Source organism: Martes martes (genome assembly GCF_963455335.1).
Source record: "Martes martes genome assembly, chromosome: 16".
Lineage (NCBI taxonomy): Eukaryota > Metazoa > Chordata > Mammalia > Carnivora > Mustelidae > Martes > Martes martes.
In genome coordinates this window covers 52,779,489-52,796,102 of record NC_137904.1, presented here as the reverse complement: position 1 = coordinate 52,796,102, position 16,614 = coordinate 52,779,489, and the positions used below count along the sequence as shown (strand labels likewise).

General features: G+C 41.9%; 1 protein-coding gene across 1 annotated transcript; it reads right to left on the bottom strand.

Annotated features, from left to right (window-relative positions):
* Positions 1–914: 914 nt before the first annotated feature.
* Positions 915–14,506, bottom strand: APOH (apolipoprotein H). The gene is made up of 8 exons (XM_080826447.1): positions 14,343–14,506; positions 13,527–13,703; positions 11,952–12,048; positions 10,775–10,851; positions 8,832–9,020; positions 5,371–5,550; positions 3,496–3,693; positions 915–1,068 (listed from the first exon to the last, which is right to left on the bottom strand). Exons 1-8 carry the CDS (start codon positions 14,404–14,406, stop codon positions 1,013–1,015), a joined length of 1,038 nt encoding a protein of 345 aa, XP_080682573.1. The 5' UTR covers positions 14,407–14,506; the 3' UTR covers positions 915–1,012.
* Between the last annotated feature and the right edge of the window lie 2,108 nt (positions 14,507–16,614).

The window sequence follows — 16,614 nt, the reverse complement described above, 5'->3', positions numbered from 1 at the left end:
CAGTGGGTGTAAAGCTTTGTGCTAAGAGAGGAAGTCCAGAGCAGAAGGCTCTTTTGCTCAGCAAAATCCCCAAATAGGGCTTTTTGGTTTACATAGAGGAGGTATCAAATGGTCTCAAACCCAAACCCAAAGACCCGGAGAGAGAGAGACAATGCAGAAGGGAAGGATTGAGGAAGAAAAAGTAAAACTTTTTTAAGGTTAAGTAAGGGAAATGTGGAGCTTTTGAACGACCACCTTGGGGGTGGGGGGAAGCAAAGGAGGAGCAGAGAAATATCTTGGAAGAGAGATCTGGCCCCCACCCACAGCAAGCAGGTCAAACCCTAATGAAAAAGCATCAGTGAGGGAATTTGGGGGAGACAGATTTCAAGGGTAGTGACAGGGACTATTTGTAGAGCTGGCAAAAAGAAACACCTTGACTCTCCCGCAGACTCCCTGCTGGGGCTCGATTTCCCCAACCCTGAGATTACATAACCTGTGCCTAAGTCAAGAGTTGCTTAACCCACTGAGCCACCCAGGCGCCCCATGGAAAGGTCTTTTAAAAGGTCTTTTCTTTTGTTTGTTGCAAGAAGAAGATTATCAGATGAGGGTGAGGGGAGAGAAGGTGGCTTGAGGAGGTTTGAGAAGAGAAGTAACCACCTTGGAGAGGAGGGGATTGCCCAAATTAGAGAAATACGGTAAGACTGCCAGGCGGAGCTGAGGGCTCGTGTGATGGTTCTTGGGACCATTCTATGAAAAATACTGCGGTTGGTTAAGGTGAAATTACTTGAGAGTAGAACCAGGGAGAGCCGAACTAGGTGACCCGGGTAATTGTGTACCCTTTCCGTTCCGCATCATGAAATGGCCAAGTTCCAAGTGTCTGGGTTTCTTAACCAGCTAACATAACTAAAAGGAAGCTACCACGCTGCAGCGAGAAATGGAATAAATTCAGTCACTTTATTTTTCCACGTCTGTCATGTTCCTTGAACAAACACCGATTCAAGTGCGCCATTTAATTTTGAATCTGAAAACCAGTTTAGCATGGTTTCACATCTGATGCATCAGTTTTCCAGAAAGCCAGAGAGCTGTGTTCTGTTCGGAAAGAGAAAGGGAAAGATTCTAAGAGAAATGATCATTTCTTCAATTTGCTAAGTGCCTAAGCCAAATCAAATAGAATTTACCAACGGGTGGGAAAATTTAATTATATGAATAAAACCATTGACTGTGAGGTTTCAGTGATAGGAGAAAACATCAGGGATATGATGAGGCACTCATTTCCAAGAGAGAAAATAAAAGGTTCTGTCTAATTCTGACAGTCAAGATTAAAAGAAAAAAAAAAAAAAAGAAACCAACTGTATCAGCCTTTTATTTATTCTCGATGCACTAACAGTGCCGTATCTGTCTGAAGACTGTAAGGAACAATGGCCCAAAGAAATGCATCAACAAAACTCAGCTTGGTTTTTTAAAATTATCCTCTTCTAATATTTTGTGTACTGATTTGAATGAGGCTACAGGTCCTCTGTCAATTTCAGTATTTAATATCTGCCCTGGGGTCTGCTCTATTTGAAACAATAACAATTTATCCAGTGCATTTCTAACCATTAGTGATTATAATAACTATCATTGTTTGAGCACTTCCTCTGTGGCATGGATCATATTTCTGGTAAACAAACCTATGAAGTAGGTGTGATTTTCATTCCCTTTTCCATCTCTAGCTGGTCATTTCTCAAACCCCTCATCTTCTCTAAACTGCCTGCCCAGTGTATGGCTGTCAGCGTTCTTGGAACAATTTTTTTTTTTAAGATTTTATTTATGGGGTGCCTGGGTGGCTCAGTGGGTTAAAGCCTCTGCCTTCGGCTCGGGTCATGATCCCAGGGTCCTGGGATCGAGCCCCACATCGGGCTCTCTTCTCAGCAGGGAGTCTGCTTCCCCTCCCCCCCGCCTGCCTCTCTGCCTACAAATGATCTCTGTCTGTCAAATAAATAAATAAAAATCTTTAAAAGAAAAAAAAAGATTTTATTTATTTATTTGTCAGAGAGAGAGAGAGCACAAGCAGCGGGAGCAGCAGGCAGAGGGAGAAGTATTCTCCCTGCTGAGCAGGGAGCCTGATGTGGGGCTGGATCCCAGGACCCTGGAATAATGATCTGAGCCAAAGGCAGAAACTAAGCCACCCAGGCATCCCTCTTGGATCCCACTTCTAAACCAAGAGGCAATAGTACCTTCAGCCTCTGGTTCATTCTTCCTTCCTAGTACAAAGCTATTTAAGCCCTAAACCTGAAAATTTAAAAATCTGGCAATTCTAAATGCTGATCATTGTATACTTCTTGATCTCACACAAACATAACCTCATCCTCCTTAAAGTATTTTGCTCTAATGATACTTTGCCCTAATGAAGACTTTTCGAAGTCCAGGAATTGCTGAAGAAAGAGGGAAAAATGTTAGAAGAACTATAAACTAATCACCATTACCGTGAGCTACTTTGTAATTAGGGTGAGTTCTCTGTAATTTGGGACTGAGGGGTAGTAAATATTATTTTTTTTAAATTCCCAACTTTTTTTTAAAGTTTTTAAAAATTTATTTATTTGACAGACAGAGATCACAAGTAGGCAGAGAGGCAGGCAGAGAGGGGGAAGCAGGCTCCCTGCTGAGCAGAGAGCCTGATGCGGATACAGGGCTTGATCCCAGGACCCTGGGATCATGACCTGAGCGGAAGGCAGAGGCTTTAACCCACTGAGTCACCCAGGCGCCCCAAGTAAATATTATTATTATTCAATATTCCATGCAATATTATTTTTTGAGCTTAATCTAGAATTATGCAAGATGGCATAATTCATCTCAATATTCACTGAATAAAACTGCAACCCTGAGCTTTAAGGAAAAGAATTGGAAAGGAAAATGTTAATGCAAGTGGAGAAAATGAATCAGTTTATTGCTTCATCTCAGTGTTTTCTCCTGCTCCCCGGCTCTTTTTAAAAATCTGGTGGCCAGGGGCACCTGAGTGGCTCAGTGGGTTAAAGCCACTGCCTTCAGCTCAGGTCATGATCCCAGGGTCTTGGGATCAAGTCCCGCATCGGGCTCTCTGCTCAGCAGGGACCCTGCTTCCTCCTCTCTCTCTGCCTGCTGCTCTGCTTGCTTGTGATCTCTGTCTGTCAAATGAATAAATAAAATCTTTAAAAAAAAAAAAAAATCTGGTGGCCAGGGGCAACTGGGTAGCTCAGTCAGTGAAGCGTCTGCTTTCAGCTCAGGTTATGATTCCTGGGTCCTGGGATAGAGTTCCTCATCCAGCTCCCTGCTCAGTGGGGAGCCTGCTTCCCCCTCTCTCTCTGCCTGCCTCTCCGCCTACTTGCGATCTCTCTCTCTCTGTAAAATAAATAAATAAAATATTTAAAAAAAAAAAAAAGGAAAGAAAATCCAGAGGCCAAACTCACATGGCTTCTTGTAATCATTATGTAATTAAAGTACTTACTATGGTGAGAGGCAAGTGGGAATCCCAGCTAAAATTACCAGGGTCAGACTCACCCTTGAAGCACTTGGGGATTTCAATGGTGCCATCAATGCACTGAGCCTCCTCTGTATAGCTACACTTCTTTTCCTTATTCTTGCAGAAGAACGAAACTTTTTCGCCATGTGGCATTCCATTCTTGAATTTGTCTTGAAGCTTTACTTTCTGTCCTTGGTACAGCACTGTCGCTTTTTTAACAGATAATTTACAAGAAGCTGAAAGACACAATATTCGTGGTCAAGACTTAGGAGTTCAGTGAGTCTTCCTTAAGGACAATGTAGCATTTGAATCAGTAGATGAGTATGCTTGAAACACATGGCTCAAGACAGGAAGATTCCAAGAATGTTCATAGTGAGTAACGTCAGTGTCATGGCCAATAGAAGTTCTTTATCCATAGAACCATTAATCATGGCTTCTAAGACACCCTTTTCTCCCCCTATAGTACCCACATAACAAGGTCAGAGCCAGAAGCATCAGATTTTAGGCTTCCGAGAAAAAGAACTTCTACGAGATACTGCCATTTTATATAAACGTCTACTGCCCCACTGAGATCCCATTTATTGAGCTAATGCAGCCATCCAACAGCTACTGTGAGAGTTGGCTGATGATAGTTCACAAATGCTCCTTTCTCTGAAAAGTTGCCCTCAGCCATAAGGGAGCCACCTCTTCCAGGAACAAATCAGCCTCCACACCAGGGTCAGGGAAGAGAGCAGCCCACAGCCAATGATGGACCAATAAGGGGATACAAAAAGCAGGTCCCCATGCCTTTTGGTGGGATCAACTCTGGCGTAGAATTCATGGTCCAGAGCTCCCAAGGGGATGAAATTGAAACTAGACTCTATTTGAGACCACCTGTTTGTTCAAAATTTAGTCCCAAGATCAGCAGCAGCTGTATCGCTTGGGAACTTGAGTAAATTCTCAGGTCCTATCCCAGATCTACTGAATCAAAAACTCTGGGTTTTAAATAAGCCCTCCAGGTGATTCTGGGACACAGTGAAGTTTGAGAACCAGTGCCCTACTCGAGCCTACCTGCTTCACTTTCTCCTGAGACACTCACTGAGTAAATCACCTGCACTTGAATCCCTGTCTCAGACTCTGTTTCTAGGGGACCCCAACCAAAGACACTAATAATACATCGTTTTTGCCTGCTGTGCCTAGTTTCCTCTTCTGCTTAAACTGCCCAGCCCTGTAACAACCAGAGCAGAAATACAGGGTAGGTCATTGTTCTCTGCATAAGCATGACCCTGGATCAAGGATAGACACCTAACTCAAAAGGAACCAGTGTTTCCAGGAAAAGAGGCCAGTTAGTGATGAGCCCTTTGCTTGAGCGGTCCTGGGGGAGAGTCAAGCCAGGTTTGAGGTGAGTGAGCAGGGAAACATGAAGATGAGAGAGAACATGAGGTCACTGAGATATGGAAAGGGTAGCGATAGGGCGTGGTTTCAGTTCAAATCCTCAGGAGCACCAGTTGCATTTCATGTCTTTGTCATTCATCATCAATGTCCATATGATCACCTGTTGCCTGTTTATAATAAACCCCTATTTCCTTGAACTAGCTTGAATGTGTGGTTGGCTTTTTACAGCAACAAGAAGAGTCTAGACCAGACCAAAGCAGAAAAGGATGCTCACCAGAAAACAAGCATAGGAAACCCACACCATTTTCCACCATTTCATCAATGCGGATCTGTGTATCTCCTATAGTTTCATCTCAAACATGCTTGCTAAAAATGAGGCTCCCCAAGGCACATGTGAGTCCTAAAGTCTTTCACATACAAATAACAGTGAAGCAAGTGTGAGCAACAAGCAGAAAATGATTGGAACAAGAAAATGGCAAGTAAAAGTAATCCACTGGGTAAGTTCAGGGACGTAGTAAGACCGCACCCCTATTTCATACCTTTACAACTTGGTTGTGCAGACCAGTTTCCAAATTTGTTACATTCTACTTCTTCTGGGCCATCCAAGACGTATGTATCATGGCAACCGTATGTGGCTTTATCCTTGTAATAAAGTGCTTGTTTTGCAGGATAGTTCACAAACCCATTGTCTGGTCTTGATGGGAATGGGCATTTTACTTCTAAAAAGTATATTCAGTAAGACATATTAGTATATATGTAGTGCTCCTCCACAGTTACAAAATATTTACATTCCAATCTCCATTACCCCATTGAGTCACTGGGTGTTCCTGTAACTGGAACTCAATTTCTAGGGACCTAGGTGCTTAATCCTGTCCCCCTTTTCTTAGGCCCATAGGACCCTAGATATCATAAAGGAAAAAACAGTACTTTGAAAGTAAATCAATGAGTTACCAAGTGCTTTGGGCTCTTATACAATAGCAAGGTGTTTTTTATTCCAAATTTCATCTGCATGCAGTCTAAAATGGTGGGTTTGAAAAAAGAAAAAAAGATTCTGCCTCTTTTAATCAACAAACCATGAAATTAGAATACAAAGCTTCCCTCCACGCACACTAGCTCACCCTTATTGGATTTTAGATGGTAAATCTAATTCTTTTTTTTTTAAAAGATTTTATTTATTTATTTGACAGACAGAGATCACCAATAAGCAGAGAAGCAGGCAGAGAGAGAGAGAGAGAGGGAAGCAGGCTCCCTGCTGAGCAGAGAGCCCAATGCAGGGCTCGATCCCAGGTCCCTGAGATCATGCCCTGAGCTGAAGGCAGAGGCTTAACCCACTGAGCCACCCAGGCACCCCTAGATGTTAAATTTAATTCTTACAAATGTCTTTAGTCTGTACGAGAAGCCAGAATGAAATATGAAGGAGAAACATGATGTTTTTCCTGGCACCTGAATCTGAGTCTATAATAATATTTTACAAATTGTCCATGAAAGAAAAGTAAAGCATTTTTCTATGGAAGAATGCAAACTAATAAATATAGGAGAAAAGATAGAAAGTCACCAGTTTGCAACCACCAGTGATGTAATTGACTAAGTTGGGCATCATCAAAGGATGCCAAAATGTCAGCGAGAGGGTAGATATTCATACAGTCTCAAAGTATCACCCACCATTTGCTTCCAAAGAGGAAAAGATGCCTTTACCAAGAGATCTGACACAACCTACCCGACCGAGGGATGAAACAAACCATGACCAGTGATTCTTCCTGATGTGATGGAATGAATTCTTCATGAAAGTATTTAGCTTGAATCTAATCACAAGTAAATCATCACCTAGATTCAGAGTATGGAACATTCTACAAGACAGCTAGCCTGTATTCTTTAAAAATGACAAGGAGGGGCACCTGAGTGGTTCAGTCAGTGAAGCAGCATCTGACTCTTTTTTTTTTTTTTGTAAGATTTTATTTATTTATTTGACAGGGAGAGAGAGAGCGCACAAGCAGGGGAAGCAGCAGGCAGAGGGAGAAGCAGGCTCCCTACTGAGCAAGGAGCCCAATGTGGGGCTCGACCGCAAGACCCTGGAATCATGACCTGAGCCAAAGATAGATGCTTAACTGACTGAGCCACCCAGGCACCCAGGCATCCCTAAGCATCTGACTCTTGATTCTGGCTCAGGTTGTGATCTCATGGTTGAGAGATTGAGCCCCAGGTCTGGCTCCACGCTGGACATGGAGTCTGCTTGGCATTCTCTTTCTCCTTCTCCCTCTGCCCCTCCCCCCCTCACAAATGCTCCCTCTCTCTCTATAAAAATAAAATATAAATAAATAAAAATAAAAATATCAAGTAAAGATTACTAAAAAGGCAGGGGATCATTCTTTTAAAAAAAAAGATTGTATTTATTTATTTGAGAGAGAGACAGAGACAGAGAGAATGAGCATGAGTAGGGGGAGGGGGAGGGGCAGTGGGAGAGGGAGAGGGAGAAGCAGGCTCCCAGCTGAGCAGGGAGCCCAACACAGGGCTCAATCCCAGGACCCTGAGATCATGACTTGAGCAGAAGGAAGATGCTTCACCGACTAAGCCACCCAGGTGTCCCACAAGGGATCATTCTATAACCAAAGGAGACTAAGGAGACATGACAACTAAACCAAATGTGTAATTCTTGATGAGATCCCGTGTAAAACAAAACATATGTCTAAGAACAATTTAGGGTCAATTGGGGGGAAATTTCCACATGAAATAAATGTTGTTAATTGCTTATATTATTATAATAGTTTAAATCATTATTGTTAATAATTCAAAACACATTAAATGTCTTGCCTACAGGAACAATGTTCTTGTTCTTAGAACATTCATGCTGAAGTATTTGTGGGTTAAGTGTCATGATGTGTACAACTTATTTTCAGATGGTACAGGAAGAAAAAGCATCTGTCTATGGAAAGAGAGGGAGAGAGACAAAGAAATTCACAACATGTTGATGGTTGATACATGTAGGTGAAAGGTTGGGGGGGAATAAAGGAACCTACTGCTTAGGACTTGAGAGAATTAAATGAGAAGAGATGACACATATACACCAGAAGACCAGTACCCAGAGTTTAAATCCCACAGAAGGTGATAGGTATTATTACTGGTAGTTTCCCCATGCTAAAAAGCACTTATGCTTTGAATTAATCAGAAGATATCAGCAATATCCACTAGAGGAGAAAGTAGCAGTCCTTAGTATATAACTCCTTGTGTGCATGATAAAGTCTATAATTTGTTTCCTTGTTTTGCAGTTGACAAATTCAAAGATAACAGTGATAGATCAAATTAAAAGAGGAAGGGGGCGCCTGGGTGGCTCAGTTGTTCAATCGTCCCACTCTTGATTTCAGCTTAAGTCGTGATCTCAGGGGTCATGAGATTGAGCCTCATGTCAGGCTTTGTGCTGGGCATGGAGCCTGCTTAAGATTCTCTCCCTCCCCACCCTACAAGCACATGCATTCTCTCTCTCTCTCTCTCAAAAATAAAAATAAGTAGAAGAGGAAGAATTTTCATAATTTTTTAAATCAAATGTTCTTGTGATTCTTAAATTTAGGTGGACTGTAAAAGCTTGGGACAATCCGACTACAGCCCAGTTTTTCACCGTCATCTCCTAGAACTCCCCAATTTAATCCCACCTTCTCCCCACCAATCTCACTACCATATTTGACTGTCCATGCATACACCTTGTTCTCTCATGGCTCCCTGACTTTCCATGACTTCCCCTCATTCTCTACTTCTCCTCTTCCGGGAAGCCCTCCCAGGCAGCTCCAAACAGTTCATGGCATTATATAGAATTCTCCCGATGTCAGAAGCTAGGTGTCCTCCATCTGGTATCCCCAACACCTTGCACACTGCCCAGAACATGGTAGATGCCAATAAACATTTATTGAACAAGGCCATTGGAAACACTCGATGAGAGTGGAATTTTCCATACTTCTCAAAAATGGGATTCTACACTATCATAATAGTTTTGTCTTGTCCTTGTACCTACCTCTGCATTCTGGTAATGCGGTCCAATTTCCATGTGCTGTGCAGGTAACTGTATCATTTCCAAACATGGCATAGTGTGGCAAACATTCGAAGACAGCTTTTGTTCCATAGAGGGAGTGGTTTTTAGTCAATGACTTAAAATCACTAAGGGTTGCAAACTTAGGAATGGATGGTGGAGGGCAGGTTACAGCTGGGAAAAGAAAGAAGGATCACTTTTATGAAATAGTTGAGTCTTTTAAAGCTATTCTTTCCGGAAAGGGAAACAAAAAACAAACAAACAAAGATGAACTTGAGAAAATGCAAAGTGGGATCAAATGCCAGGGTAAAAACAATCACTTACAAAAGTCACAGAAGAACATATGACCTGAAAAACCAGATGTCCAAACCAGTGAAAAGACTGAAAAATGAAGTAAGTCTAAGTCTTGTCCCCACGAATTTGCCTCTTACAATGACACAGTGCTTCGGTCTCCATAAGGCTTTGATCCAAATGCTAGAAGTTTCTGGAAGTCAGAGTTAGTGGAGGAGGGAGGACCATCCTGCAATGAGTGCTCATGAGAGCGCTTGGTACAACGTCCTCTGTGACATCTTCATTCCACTGCTGTCTTACATGGGTTTGTTCCCACTGAACATCTCCTGCTTCTGCACTCCAAATGCTTGGAGCTTGCACAAGTAGCTTTACATGGAGATATGGTCGGGGTTGTCATCTGACCTGACTAATACGGGGTTTCAATAAATCCAAGGAAGTTAGTGCAGAGCAGAATGTGATTTAATCTGAATTAATTTAAATCCTTGCTACTCCAGGTGGGAAGCCTGCTAGAAATGCAGCGGTTCAGACACCATCCAGACTCGTGGATCAGAATCTGCATCTTAACGAGATGCCCGGATGATTCATACGTCCACTAAAGTATGAGGAGCATTGGTTTAGATTAGACGGAAGCTAAAGCAGATTTTCTGTTTGTAACCAAGAAGCAAAAGTGACTTTACATAGTTGATGTAAATCTGCTTCCAAGGGAAACTAGAGAAACTGTGGTGATTTTTACTGCTGAGTAAAGAACTCTAATTTAGCCTTAAAAACCTTTTGTTTGGGTAGTTCAACTTTTCTTAAATGATCATTGATTTGAAATTGCTTGACTTTTTCACTGGCTCTTGCTAGGACAGATCTCACCGAAATGTTGGAGAACCATAACCATGATTGTGACGTGTGGGACTCCTGGTTAAAGATTGGACTCCTGTGACTCACAATCAGAACATCCCTGCCTCCATCAGCAGTGTCCAGAGCTGCCCATGACTACATGGCTGAGGATTCCCAGAATAAACCAGCAGTGTGTTTGAAGCAAACCCACTCCACTCCTATGAGGCGAGGCCCTTCGATGGAGTCTAAGGTCACTGCAAAGGTTACTTTCCTATGTCCCTCTCATTAGACACACTCGCTGAGGGCAGACCAAAGTCTCCTTCAGCCATACAGCCTCAGTGCTGAGAATAGGATATGACACACATTAGGTCCCCAATACCCATTTATGAGATACATAAATGCGTGAATGTATAAATGAATGAATGAGATCCCAGAAGGGGAGGAAGATTGTTCCCAGTTCTCCTAGTCAAATGATGACCATCCCCAATTGACCAATATCACACGGAGCCAAGCCCCAAACAAAAACTGTGAGAGTGAGGGAATAAATAAGCCCAGATATCACCGGTTTCACCAGGTGGAGGATACAAATGTGATCAGAGTCGAATGCTTCCCTTCTGTCCTTCCAAAAGGGTTGTTGCATCCTCCAAGGTAAGATGATATCGGGAGGAACACTCCCCATAAGGATGAGTAACCATCCCAAGGAGTGAGGACTGAGGGGTTTCCAGGCCAGGGAATGTACAGTGTTGAGACCAGCAAAGTCCCAGGTGAAACAACTAATCTCTCTCCCCAGAACTGGGGACCCACAGACTCACGAGTACAGACAGGAAGGTCAACATTCCATTTTCCTTCCTCGGTGCATTGAGCAGAACTACTTCCATTCAGATAAAACCTGCAAAAGGACAATATAACCCATCAAGCAGTAAAATCACCCATCGATGGCATCTCAAATGTCCTCGTCACTGAGCATCACCTCAGAGTCATGCTACTGACTTTTCCCCTATTTTGTAAGGCTGCTTTCTTGAGGAGCTCAGCACTCTTAAGGCTCATCAAATCTCCCAGCCCAGGGTTGCAGGGGACTCACGGAAGAATGAGAAGTTTCCACAGCTGGAGGCATAGAAGCCAAACCTCCAGATCCCTCTTTTCCAATCAGCAGACCAAAAATAACTGCTTTATACGCAGAGCAAAGAAGCATCTCTTCTTCAGGGTCACAAAACTGAATCAAACTGAGTCATGGCTACACTTCATTTCCTAAAACTATTCACTCTACTGAGATAAATGGGTAGAAACAATGCGTCTATTTCCATCAAAAATGTAACATTGTCTCCTCCAGCTTCAAGGTCCTTTTTCATCACACCCACAAGTTAATTGGTGTTTCGGATGAAAAGAGTTCATTTCTCTTTCACACATAGTATTTCTTCATTTCCAATCCCAAATAAGAATCCTCAGTAAAATTTTGCCAGCTGACCTATACCGACAATGTCACTGGTGGTGCCTTTGCTCATAAGGCAGCTGAGCCATGTGACCGACCGGACGTGCTTTCTGGCTGGGGATGCTGATCAACAGAACTACCTTCTAGACCAACACACTCCCAACTTCACCAGAGAATACCCTTCTGGAGACTCCCAGGTCAGTCAATCAAATTAGGTTCATATCTAAAGCCCAAGTCCAATTCCTAAAGTATTTTAACCTTCATGCCAAGTCCCAGAGATGATAAAGAATTACCATCCAGTTTTAATGGTTCCAATGCACCTCCTCAGTTAAGTAACTAACCAGAGGGGAAGTTGGATACAAGTAGCAACTTCATGTGTCACTAGCTGTTAAAGTCTCCACCCCTCCCCCATCCCAATGCCACTGTGGTACAGATTAAAAGCAGGACTAAAAATGATTTGTATTCAGCAACTCCAGCCTGAAGGCCAAAAATAAAATATGTCTTGATATTTAACGTAAGGGCACAGAGACATTCTTCCTCTGTTAGCTAGAAGTCCTTACCCGGGGTTACAAGCAAAACTGATCGTGTTGGGATATTCAAAAGTTGTGTAACGTACAGCTCCATTTTCTAAGATTCCAGCAAAAGGACATATTCTGGCTGTAATTTAAAGACAGAGAGGTAAATTTCAACTTATTGAGTTTTTTATTAGAATAAAAACATATATACTCGGGCACCTTGGTGGCTCAGTGGGTTAAAGCCTCTGCCTTCGGCGCAGGTCGTGATCCCAGGGTCCTGGGATCGAGACCTGCATTGGGCTTTCTGCTCAGCAGGGAGCCTGCTTCCCTTCCTCTCTCTCTGCCTGCCTCTCTGCCTACCTGTGATCTCTGTCTGTCAAATTAAATATATATATATATATATACACTCATTTCTGTTCTTTGATCCAATAACTCTACTGTTAACTATTCTAAGAAAAGAACTCAAAATTATCAAATGATATACGCACAAAGAAACTCATTGCACTGTTACCTCTAATAACAAAAATCAGACAGCCTAAATGCTTACCAACAGGTGGTTATCTTGATTAATTATGGTAAATCAACAGTTGAATTCTTAGGCAGCCAACAAAATATGGATTACAAAGACTATGGAGACATTGTCAATATTTATGCCGATGAATATAGAAAAATACAAAATGGTACCTACTTTCTGCAATGATGCAAAAATATACACGTGGAAAATAACTTGAAAAAATGAAATTGTTAGTATTCCAGAGTTATGACCAATTTAAAGAAAACTTTTCCCTCATGATATTATTGCTGTTTTTCATGAAAAATCGTGTTTAGTCCTTTTTGAATCAAAAAGCAGACCAAAATCACTTGTATGAAATATATGATTTTCACAAAGGTCATGTTCATATGACCAAAACAGCCAGAGCTCAGAGAGACCCATAAAGTGATTTTCATTCTTTAACTTCTACATAAAATGGCCAGAAATTCTATTGGGTTAATTGCTCCATATTTGACTATAAAAAGGAATGCTAGTATGGTAGCACAGAACCATGTACTGAGGAATAAAGAAAAGCAACCATCTACCAGAAGGGGAGAGCAATAAATTTATATTGAAGTTTTTATATTATATTTATGTATATAATATTATAACTTATTATAAATTATGGTTATATAATCATATATAATTCATATTATTCTATTTATTATAAATTATTATAATATGATGATTCCATTAAATCTGCTTTTGTTTTGAGGCCAAGTCCAAATATATGATGATTCCTTGTGTTTTACTTTTTCAAAAGTCTCTTTGGCATCTGTTTAAATTTCAGAGTATCTGTATATCTTTTTTTTACATCTGCAGTGTCTCTCTCTCTCTTTTATTGTAGCAGGTCTCTTTTTTACATCTCTTCTAGTTCTGGGCTATGCTCACCTCCTCCTCTCTAAATAGCACCTATCACCTCTACTCTCCCCTCCCATGAACACCACCCAGGCCCTCTTGTTTCTTCACAGCCTTCCACTCTGTGGCTCGCCTGGCCCTCTGTGCCCCCAGCATGACAAAGGGGGTTATCCGCCAAGTGTCCTGAATCCCAGTGAGGGGACAGCATGTGAGAGAAGGCACTGACTTACGGGTACACCTCAGGGTGTTGACGGGCCAAAGTCCTGTGAGAGGGCAGATGAATCGCCTCATCCCACCGTGGGACATATAGCCCGGACGGCAGGTGTACACGATCTGTTCCCCTGGGTCATAGGTTCTTTTTAATGGAGTAACGGTGGCAAATGGTAGCTCCTCTGGTTTGGGACAGGCTGAAATGGAGCACGAAGTAATTAGTTAAGAAATCTAAATTTTTCTAAAATATGACAAAATCGGAGAGGAAGACAAATCATGAGAGACTGTTAACTGTAGGAAATAATTGAGGGTTGCTGAAAGGGAAGTGGTGGGGGGATGAGGTAACCGGTTGATGGACATTAAGGAAGCAGTTGATGGAATGAGGACTGGGTGTGATACGCAACTGATGAATCACCAAACTCTACCTCTGAACCTAATAATAAACTATTTGTTAATTGATCTTAAACAAAATTTTAAAAAGAAATCTATATTTTCTTTTTTAAGCTCGGCTAGCACAAAAATGAAAAAACTAATGCTGCCAATAGTAACTATGCCAAATTCTGTACCAAATATTTCATGTATGCAAGATCTCATCTAATCTCCTCAACTTTGAAGGGTACTATAGGTGTCCCCTTTTTATAGGTCAATACATCGAGGCTTCATCTGGCTGAATATCTTAGGGAGGAGCTTTAAGTGTGGCAATAGTGAAGAATCAGTATCAATCCAGACTCCCCAGCATCCACACTAGAAAGAATTTTAATCATCATTACTGATCCCTGTCATATACTAGGGGGTTGGAGGTATTCATTGTATTTGCAAAAACAAAGAGTACTTACTCCGTCCTGCAGTAGCAACATGGCAGAGAAAACTCGAGAACAAGAAGAGCCCCAGAGAAATCATTGTGGATGACTCACACAGGCACTACCAAAATGGTTTCCTCTGCTAAAAAGAGGGTGTAAATATAAAAGTGCTTAAACATTAACCTTTTCTCCTGTGTTCTTTTACCTCTGTAAATAGAAGGTAAAATATCACAATTTGAAAGGAACTCTGAGACCTATATTTTTTTAATCATTTACTTTCACTTCTGTGGGTCTGTTGTGAAATCCTTGGCAAATGGTTTCCATCTTCATAACATTTATTTTAATGGCACAACATGGTCCATTATCACCTCAAATAGAATTCTGGTGATTCCCAGATTGTCAGGGCTCTACTCCAGACCTGTCATCCTCCATCCTTAGTTTTGTGTACGTAGTGGGTAGAACATCAAAAGCCTGGAGCACCTGCTTCCCCCATAGTCTTGATGTAGAAATTTTGGACCATCTCTGGCTTTCAGTCTCTACATCTCTAAAATGATATTCGTTTCCAGATGTATGATTCTGAAGAACATCCACAAGGAGGCATCAAAAACTGCAATGCCTAAAAACCTGAGTTCATCATCTTCCCTCAGAAAAACGATGATTTCTTCCAGACTTCTGTTTTACTGGCAATTAGTAACAGATCATTCTGGCACCTCCAGGTGCAACCTCAAAGCTATCCTCAAATCCTCGGTCTTCTCAAGCCAAGTCAACACGAAGTCCTTCTCGTCGCTCTTCATACTTCTTAGATCTGTCTGGGCAGATTTCTAGATCTGTTTTAGGGAATGGAAAGTTGACATGAAGTTACAAGCTGGGACTCTGAGAAGAACAGAAGTTGAGTAGGAGGCGACAATGGCCAATGGTGATGTTGCCTGGAGGGTTCAGAGAGGACCAGCCATGACTCCCTAGTTCTCTCATGCATCCTCCACTCTCAGAGGGACTGAATATACAAGTGGACAATGGCCAGAAAACATATGAAGATAGAACTCTGACCCCTAGCTTCTGTAACAACCAATCCAGCAAGCCAAATCCTAACCTCCATAGCAATCAGCCCAACTTAGGACAAACTAGAGAAAGCCAAATATGTTCTTTAATCAATCACATAGGATGCCTAGCTTCTAGTTAGTCCACCTCCATTGCCCCTATCATACCAACAACCTTCCATCAGGACATACTTGAAATTTGCCCTTTGTGTCCACAACCAAGTTTGACCACTCCTCTGACTTTGAGTCTCTGCCAAACGCAAATAATGATGGCTGACTCTCTTGTTATGGCGAGCTGTGAGTCAGTTGCCTTTGCTTATTCTCATTTAGATGGCCTTTGAGGTCTAAAGTTGCTTGACACACATTAGTTTAAGAAGTATTCTTGTCAGGCAGTGATTCTTGAACTTTGCTTCTGATGAACATCGTGTTCTGTGACAAGAAGAAAAGTATACTCCCACTAATAGAAAATATCGTGGCCCTTCCCCCTCTGTGATTAAATCAAAGTCTTTACACACACATACACACACACACACACACACACTCACTCACTCACTCACTCAACCTTCCCCTTCTAAGGCTTTTCTAGATCATTCACGGGCTCTGTTTTATTGTGGAGAACTCCCTCGATGTGTGGAAAAGAGAGAAACTAAAGAAGATAAGGCCGAGTTGTTCTACATAATAAAGATCTGAGGTAGATGGAGAAAGAGAGAGAGAAACCAAACAGGCTGGGCATCAGGGAAACATATTTGAGAAATGCGAAACTAAGAAGAGACGTTTTTGGCAACAGATGTAAATGGAGTGATAGTCGTTGAGAGGAGCAGTGACAGAAGAGGGGTTTTTAACAGTATTTGCTAATGGATGTGCACCCTCACTGGAGAGGCCTTTCTGGAGGGGCGGGAACATTCTATACTTTACATGATTGTTACTAGGGTACTTGCAATGATCAAAACTCATTTAACGAAAACAAATGAACAAAGAAAGAAACAAAAAGCAGAAACAGACCCGTAAATAACAGAGAACAAACTGATGGTCACCAGAGAGAAGGACGAGGAGGGATGGGGAAGATGGGTGAAGGGGAGTGGGAGGTACAGTCTTCTAGTCACCGAATAAGTAAGTCATGGAGAGGAAAGGCACAGCATAGGGAATAAAGTCAATGGACCTGTAATAGCATTGTATGGTGTCAGAGGGTGGCCACACCTGTGAGTACAGCATCATGGATAGACTTGTCAAGTCACTATGCTGTACACCTGAAATTAATGTAACATTGTATG

What these genes read in the sequence shown, in the direction of transcription:
- APOH (XM_080826447.1), bottom strand. Translation starts at nt 14,406, where the DNA reads ATGATTTCTCTGGGGCTCTTCTTGTTCTCGAGTTTTCTCTGCCATGTT. An exon ending in TGTTGCTACTGCAGGACGGA is followed by an intron (nt 13,704 to 14,342) that starts GTAAGTACTCTT and finishes GCTCCATTTCAG; the next exon opens with CCTGTCCCAAACCAGAGGAG. An exon ending in AGTTTTGCTTGTAACCCCGG is followed by an intron (nt 10,852 to 11,951) that starts GTAAGGACTTCT and finishes GTCCTTTTGCAG; the next exon opens with GTTTTATCTGAATGGAAGTA.